General features: G+C 32.4%; 1 protein-coding gene across 1 annotated transcript in view; it reads right to left on the minus strand.

The window, feature by feature from the left end:
- LOC107642153 (lupeol synthase-like) overlaps positions 8,264–9,111 on the minus strand; it is a 13,409-nt gene continuing 12,561 nt past the window's right edge. Inside the window, exon 18 of the mRNA XM_016345460.2 lies at positions 8,264–8,581. Coding sequence (XP_016200946.1) covers positions 8,471–8,581 — 111 coding nt within the window. The 3' untranslated portion in view covers positions 8,264–8,470. The remainder of the gene's footprint in view (positions 8,582–9,111) is intronic.

Consider the following 9,111-nt stretch of genomic DNA (forward strand, 5'->3'; position numbering starts at 1 on the left):
GATTCACGAATTCTTGGAGAAAATCCTCCATGATTCCAGTCATGATTCAGATTTTGGTTGAATTGAACTTAAGAATCAATGAATCATTACCATGAACCGGAGCTTTAGTATCCTCATCAGTGCTTCTACGTTTGGTCGCTATTTTCTTTACTACACCACCCCCTTTAATGTAAGAATTTAAATTTCCTAAAAATTTCAGTCCCAAAATCAAAATTATAATACTGAAAAAAATATTTGTGAGCAACATGGCAAAAGGCAAAGCATTTTTTGAACTCACACATGCATGCATGTGCCTCAACAACAAATAAACGAATGAAATGAAAATTTTAGAAAGAAGAGCAAACATAATCCATGTATCACAGAATGAGAAGTGGGGTGAAGGAGTGAAGAGTGGCGTGTGTGAAATGATTCATGAAGAGGAAAAAAATAAATCTAAAGTAGTGCAAAGGTCTCAACTTGAAAATATTAAAAAATATTTTGAAAATAATTGAGTTTAACAGTAGTAACCAAATGAACCAAGTTTTCAAAAGTTGATAGAGTTAATTGTTGAAAACAAAAAATAAATCCAAGTCAAAATAGAAAACAATGGTTTTAAATTTTAAGTCTCAAGTAGGCCCAACATTTTTGGACATAAGTGGTCCATCTGTGAGTATGCAAGCAAACACCCTAAGCCCACCAAATTTGAGAAGCCTCCAACGATTTCAGTTAGTGACAAGTTAATAAATGAAGCCCACTCATCATCCTGTCCAAAATAATCTCATCTCGATCTATGAGACAAAATGCTCAAACCAAAATATCAGAAAAATTAAGAAAAATTAGATGAATCAAGAATGTCCAGTGCAGTTCGTAATTTGTAGAACCTCTCTTCTATCAATGGTTTAGTGAAAATATCAGCTAGTTAATCTTAAGATTTAACAAACTGAATATCTAAATTTCCATTTTGCACATGTTATCTTATAGAATGAAATCTAACTTCAATGTGCTTTGTTCTTGAGTGCAAAACAAAATTTTTTAAAATATTTATAGCACTTATATTGTCACAAAATAATGGAATATTAGATACTTTCAGTTTATAGTAAGCTAACTGAGTTTTCAACCATAGTAATTGAGAGCAACAAGAAGAGGCTGTAGTATACTCAGCTTTGGCAGTGGATAATGCCACTATTGCTTGCTTCTTGCTTGATCATACATTGAGTGATTTGCTAAGAAAGCAACATATACCATTGGTGCTTCTTCTATCAATTCTATCCCCAGCAAAATCTGCATCACAATAACCCACTAATTGAAAAGAATTGATTTTGGGATACCATAAACCATAATTAGTGGTACCAAGCACATATCAAATAATCCTCTTGACAGCTGAGAGATGAGATTCCTTGCGTTTGAATTGGAATCTTGAGCACACACCAATACTTTGTATGATATCAGGCCTTGAGGAGGTTAGATACATCAAAGAACCAATCATCCCTCTGTAACGTGTCTCATCAACATCTCTAGCATGTTCATCTTTGTCAAGCTTGATATTTGAATGCATGGGATTTTCATTGGCTTGGCACATTCCAGCCCAAATTTCTTGACAAATTCCTTGGCATATTTTTCTTGATAAACAAAAATGCCTTCTGTAGTTTACTTGATTTGCAAGCCTAGGAAGAAAGTTAATTCTTCTATCATGATCATATCAAATTCACTTGTCATTAGCTTAGCAAAATTTTATGCCAATTTGAAATAGCTTGAAGTCGCAATGAGCCGCATAGGCTAAGAGCAATCTAATGGCTTCCATTCGAGCTATATGTGCAAATGATTCATCGAAATCAATCCCTTCCTCTTGATCATAGCCTTGAGCAACCAATCTTGCTTTGTTTTGGACAATGGTTCCATCTTCACCCAATTTATTTCTGAATGTCCATTTTAATTCCTCTTGATAAACGATGGCCTCTGCATCAGGATTTTCTGCTGCGACAGGAGATAATTCCAAATTGTCTCCTGCAGAATCAGTGTTTTCATTGCTTGCAGATGGAGTTTCTTGAGGGCTTGAATTTTGTTAAACTTTCTCAATATTTTTGGTCAATTCAACTTCAAAACCTGGACTATCATCAATACAAATACTAGGAACAATGTTAGATTCACAGAATATGACATGCATGGTCTCCTCAACTGTCTTAGATTTCTTGTTATAGACTCTATAAGCTTTGCTATTTGTGGAATAACTAAGAAAAATACCTTTATGTGTTTTAGGATCAAATTTTCTCAAATTTTCTTTGATATTCAGTATAAAACGCTTGCAACCAAACACATGAAAGTAATTGAGATTAGAAGGATGTCCTTTCCAAAGTTCATAGGGAGTTTTCTTTAAAAAATTTCTTATGAGTGTACGATTTAAAACATAACAGGCTGTATTTACAGCCTCAGCCCATAAGAATTTGGAAACCTCATATTCACATAACATAGCTCTAACCATTTCTTGTAAATTTCTATTTCTTCTTTCCACAACACCATTTTGTTGTGGTGTTCTAGAACAAGAGAAGTTGTGTGATATGCCTAATTCATCACAAAAAAATTCAAAGTATTGATTTTTAAATTCTTTGGCATGATTACTTCTAATTGAAATAATTTTTAAACTCTTTTCATTTTGAATCTTCTTGCTAAATTTTTCGAAAATAGAAAATATTTCATATTTATGAGCTAGAAAGAACACCCAACCAAATCTAGTGTAGTCATCCACAATAACCATTCCATAACTTTTTTCTCCTAGACTTTGAGTCTTAGTTGGTCCGAACAGATTAAGATGCAACAACTCCAATGGTTTCTTAGTTGAGACATCTTCCTTGGGTTTAAAAGAGATTTTGGTTTGTTTATCCATTTGACAAGTATCACAAGTGATGTTTTTTATTAAATTTAATATTAGGAAGACCTCTTACTAAGTATTTTTAACAAGCTTAGAGATTTGGAACATGCTAGCATGTCCTAGTCTCTTATACCACATCCATTTTTCAAATTCTATTAAAAAGAAACAAGTAACATTTTGAACTTTAAGATCATCTAGTGTGAGACCATAAACATTGTCACTTCTTTTTGCAATAAATAAAACAACCCATGTTTTCTCATTAATAACCCTACAATCTAATTTCCTAAAGGTTATAGCATATCCAAGGTCACACAATTGACTTATGCTCAATAGATTATGTTTTAACCCATCTACCAAGAAGACACTATCAATGCAAGTAGAAAAATCTTTGCCAACCTTACTAATAGCAATTATTTTACCTTTACCATTATCTCCGAAAGTGACAAATCATCCATCATACTTGTTGAGTTTGATGAAGAAAGTATCATTTCCGATCATATGCATTGAACATCCACTATCAAGATACCACATGTCCAATTTCTTCTTGGATGTAAGCCAAACCTGCATGTTCTTCAACTGACCTTAGGTATCCAAATTCATTTGGAACCTCTCATGTGAAATCTTCTTGGTTGTCTAAGAGTTTTATAATCATGAACAGCTTTATATAGTTTACTATCATTACCAAAAAATCTTAGAAAGATGAAGCATTGTAGAGGATTATGACCTTTTCTATTGCACTTATAGCAATGGCTCTTGTTCATTGATTTTTTTGGCTTACTAAAAATTTTTGGTTTGACACTCTTGAAAGAGGAAACTTCAAATTTTTTAACAATTTATTTGAAAACAGCCTTGTTTTCCTCTTTAAATTCAAGTCCAGGTTTTTTACAACCAAATCTTTCACCAACAAGTAATTTGTCAAGATTTTGTGAACCTTGAACAAATTTTGTTAAGTCTTTTCATTAAGGCTTTTAATTTTTTTTATTCAACCTTTCATTTTCAGCAATTAAATCAATGGAAACAGTGATTGTATGCTTGAGTTTTAATTTGTTTAATCCAGCTCTTAAAGCATCATTTTCTTCTTTTAAAGAAATTTCATCATAAGCTTCAGTTGCCTTTACTTTTTTCAGTAAAAAATTATTTTCAGCTCTCAATGCTTCATTATCTTTCTTGCATTTAATATATTTATCTACGAGTTTCTTAGAGTTCACAGTAAAGTCTTTGATAATGTAGCGCAATTCATCAAAAAATAGGTCAGAGAGATCTACCTCATCTTTATCATCGTGATCAGCCATCAAGCATAGTTGAGCCTCTTGATCTGAGCCTTCAAAACTGGTGTCATTTTCCAAATCTTCCCATGTTGCCATTATCACTTTCTTTTTCTCCTTTTTTGATTTTTCGCCTTTCCTTAATTAAGGACAATCTGACTTGAAGTGACCCGGTTCCTTGTAGTGGTGACATGTGAACTTGGCTTGATCCTTCTTGAAGTCTTTGGATGAAGAACTTCCTTTGCCTTTATTTTTGAATCTCAGTAATCTCCTCATTTTTCTTACAGAGAGCACTATTTCTTCATCTGAGAAACTATCATCAGATTCCTCTTCTTTGGATGTCATTCTTGATTTCAGTGCTACATTTTTTTTCTTGTCATCTTTGTCTTGAGACATGTGAGTAGTTTTATCATAGGTAATTTTTATCAAATCATTTTTTTCAGAGATGGCTGTGTTTTTTACTTCTCACTTCTTAGTAAGACTCCTTAAGATCTTCCTTACCAAAGTTTCTTCGGAATAGCTCTTCCCTATGGCATCCAGATTGTTGATAATTATTGAGAACCTTTCGAACATTTGATTGATGCTCTCATACTCCTTCATATTGAACATTTCATACTCCTTCATCAGCATGTCAATTCTAGTATCCTTCACTTGTTTAGTATCTTTATGGGTGAGTCTGAGCTTGTCCCAGATTTCTTTAACCGTCTTGCATCTTGAAACTTTTTTGTATTCTTCAAAACTGATTACGCAGTGCATTAGGTTGATTGCCTTTGCATTGAGTTCAACCTTCTTCTTTTTTCCTCTGTCCACTCATTGTCTTCTTTTGCCACAACTTCTCCATCAGCAATTTGCTTGGTTGGAACATCTGGTCCGTTGAGAATAATCTTTCAAATATTGTAGTCGATTGATTGCACGGAGATTCTCATTCTCTCTTTCTAGTAAGAGTAGTTGTTTCCATTGTAGTAAGGAGGTCTATTATTTGACTGCCCTTCAATGAGTGTGTATGCCATGATGTTAGGACCCATATTGTTGGCAATGGATCTTTGCTCCAAGTTGTGAAGCTTGACTTCTTGATACCTTGCTCTGATACCAATTGATGGAACTTCCTGAACTTGAGAAGGGGGCTTGAATCAAGTTAACTCAGAACTGAAGTTCTAATGCTCTATTTTCGCAGAAGCTAAATATGCAGAAGATTTTTTCGTTTTGTCTCATACTCAGAAATAAAATAGAGAAGGGAAGAAGAGATAGAGCTCAGCATGTATCCTAGTTCGGTTTCTATGTGCCATGAAACCTACATCCAGTCTCCACCACAACTATGGTGGAATTTTTACTATAATTAAACAGATTACAAACACCAATACTAATGAATTACAACCTAATTCATCTAGTATCTTCCACTAAGCTTTCTACCCCAAAGCCTAGCAACCCAAGTGCTGTTCCAACTTGGAAGGAGAACCTAGCCAGGTTCAGAAACACCAAGTGCTATCCCAACTTGGTAAGGAGAACCCGCAGATTCAATCTACCACTAAGTGCTATCCCAACTTGGCAAGAAAAACCTAAACAGATTCAAACTCATCAAGTGTTATCCCAACTTGGCAAGGGAAACTAATCCTAGTTCAACATCTCAATTACACAGATTTTTCAGTGGCTCTTTCATGCATCTTTCTAGCTTTTTCTCTTGTGAATTTTTCACTCACATAATCAGCCTTTTCTCAATACAAAAGATGACACAAGACGGCCATAACAAAGCAAATAAAAAATGAAGCACTAGTAGAAGAAAAAGAATTTAACTCGATTGAGAGGATATGTTGCTTTGAATTTTCTCTCTTTTTCTTGCTTTCAAATGTTGAAGTGAAGTTTCTTATAGAATCAGCTTACTCTTCCAATTTGCTCTCCATTCCTCTTTCAATCCCTCGTACCATCAACCCGTTGGAGCTGTCACCTATGGCATGCAGTTCTTTTTCCATCCTGCTTCACTAACGTTGCTTGTTGGAGGGTCTGATCCATCAGCCTCTGTTGTCCTTGGAGCTGCTGTCTTTCTTGGCTTGCAAAACACTTCCATTTTTGAGTCATTCTAACTGTTGTCCATAGCTCTGTGTTTTTGTTTTGCTCTTCTAAACTTTACTTGTGATCTTCTGCATTTTGATTTGCTAATGTTCTTGGAGTCTGTTGATGTCCTAATATCATGAGAGTATCCCAGCTGTCTTTGTTGTGTTGTTAATGTCTTTTTGTTCCAACTGTCCTTCACTTTCCATAATGAAGACAAATGCCCATGTATCACTTTACAAATGCATAGCCTTCTTTCTTTATATTTTTGCTAAACGGTGCTTGTTAAAGGTATTGGACTTATGCATTGAATTGAAGCATTAAAGGAATACTCAAGCAACATTGTTGGGCTGAAAAATAAATAATGGACCTGCATCGCTAAAACACACTTTAAACCATAGTTGGACTTTAACTCAATAAATATTTGTCATCATATATATATAAGCCCAAAATCAAACTTAGCTCAACAAAATGTTTAACTTTGCACGTCAAATCTACACATATTCTCCCTCCTCTGTCCTCCATGTTTATTTTCTCTCAGACAACCGTAGATATCTACTTTCTACAACATTCATATTTTGCAACCTTTTATTAGTCTCTTATACCTCTGCGACTACTCTGTTCTCTATTGATAGCACTTCATTCAAATCCCCACACTTCATCCCATATTATTTTCCATCCACCTACGAGTTCGTTATACACAATCACCGCTGCTACTTCGAATCTTTTCTTTATTGTCCCTCATCTTCTGATGCAAATCCACCTTCTACTCTTTTCTCTACTTATTTCTTTAAATTCTGTTAAAACCGTGTGAATATGGCTTTTTTTTGCAATAAAAGTCAACATTGTTGGCTAAGAAAATAAAAGAAAGAAAGGTGCAAAATAACCACCGAATCGGAGAATAAAAATTGGCACTACAGTTATATTGTAGCACATGCCCAATTTTTTTTCTATAAGTAGAACCCTTCTTACAACATTGTTACTCGTCCAAAACAGAAGCAATTCATAGTTTCTGTAAAATAAATTCTCTTATAGTGAATGTAATACTATAGAAGATAGTGTATGATATAAAATTAGAGTGTTGTGAGGAATAAACATTTGATTTTAGATAATTTTTTTAGTATTTGTTAGTTACTATAAATTATAGTAAAATAGTGTCTTACTATGATCACACTATTATTACAAGTACGATTGAATATAGTAGATTTTTTTAGAATTCGGCCGGTAATTTTTTTTCAATAATTTTAAAATTTTCCATGTTAAATTAAGAATGTTATTTTATTGTTCATGGTACACCTACAGTTTTATTTACTGTATTTAGGGTGATTTTCTACATCAATTTTACGTTAAAAAGTACCTAATTCTGATTATCTCCAACAGATTCCCCAATTCCATATACAAAATCTACCACATTCCTCCGCTATTATGGTCATTAGTCTGTTTGACTGTTATGACACTAAAAAGGACACATAAATTACTTCTCTCACATATTGTAATGTATTGTAACAGCATGGGCTACAATATAATTTTATAATTGTTTCTAATACATAACTACAATATTATGTTCTTTATAATTTTTTTAATATTAGATATGTTCCAATTATCTAAATGAGCTATTAACAATTTAATATTAGGTCCACCAACATATATATGATTAATGATTACTTCGGATTTTTTTTAAGGTATTCCTAATCCAGCAAATTAAAAATTAATTTGTTGGATATTTAATTAAGCGGATTAATGAGATACCATTAGACCAATCCAACTTAATTTATCTCAGATATTATATTGATACAAATTTAACCTGTATCCACTAATTTGCGTAAAAGCCAAGATTTTGTGTTTTTAACCTAGAGAGGCCCATGATGATTCTGTGTCCAAAACCCCATGATTTATTTCATCCCAGCCCACACAAATTATTGGATATTGTATTTTGTTAACTTGCATCATTTTCCACGTCCAAAAAAAAAAAACTTGAATCATTTTCTCGAATTTAGCTTCATATTTGTCATTGTTAGTTCATTTGTCACCCATACGTATTGCCAGTAATTTTCTTTTACGCCATATTATATTGAAGTAAGAAAACTAATTCTGACAAAAAATGTAGGATAACTAATTAAAGCACGACCAAGAATCATGATATTCCAATGTAGATAATAATAAATACATACAAAATACGAAACACATTTTACATGTAGTAGACAAGCAAACATATTATAATTCATGATAATCATAAAGGTAACTTCGAAACAATGTAGGAGTTATTTCGAGAATTTGATCATTTTTGTGATCAAATTATTATAAATATAGTAGTTCATGCATGCAAAACTCTGCTGTGATATTCTCCCAAAGCCCATATAGGAAATATCATTCGATACGAAGCATAGGTCAATAAACCGTTCCTAAAATATGCTCCTGTGACATCCTGTATTTAAAAATTATTGAAATTATGTTGATGATTGAACGTCATACAAGATATATTTTTTTTTCTTTGCTAAGTGCTACAAAAATAAATATAAGAAAGAAATAATGAAGGTTAAATTATCTAATCAGTTCTAATAGTTTTATTAAATTTATAATTAAATTTTTATATTTTTTTAATTGTCTCTCTAAATTATTTTCAATTTTTCAATTATATTTTTATTGTGATAAAAACGTTTAGATTAATCAAATATTCTGTTTTGAAATTAAAGATACCATCACTAATTGCTAAATTTTTAAACATGACTTCTTCTTTTTTTCATACTTTGACAGAAAAATCCTTCACTTTCTCCCTTTTTTTAAGTGTGAGAAAGAAGGAAGAAAAAGACTATTTTACCATTTCGGAAAAAAAAATCATGTTTAAGATTTTAAGAAATTAATAATGGTATTTTTAATTTGGAAACAAAATATTCTATTAATCTAAATATTTTTGTCACAATAAAAATTTAATCATAAAATTAAAATGGTTTAGAG

The sequence above is a fragment of the Arachis ipaensis genome, chromosome B05, assembly GCF_000816755.2.
Source record: "Arachis ipaensis cultivar K30076 chromosome B05, Araip1.1, whole genome shotgun sequence".
NCBI classification, from domain to species: Eukaryota; Viridiplantae; Streptophyta; class Magnoliopsida; order Fabales; family Fabaceae; genus Arachis; species Arachis ipaensis.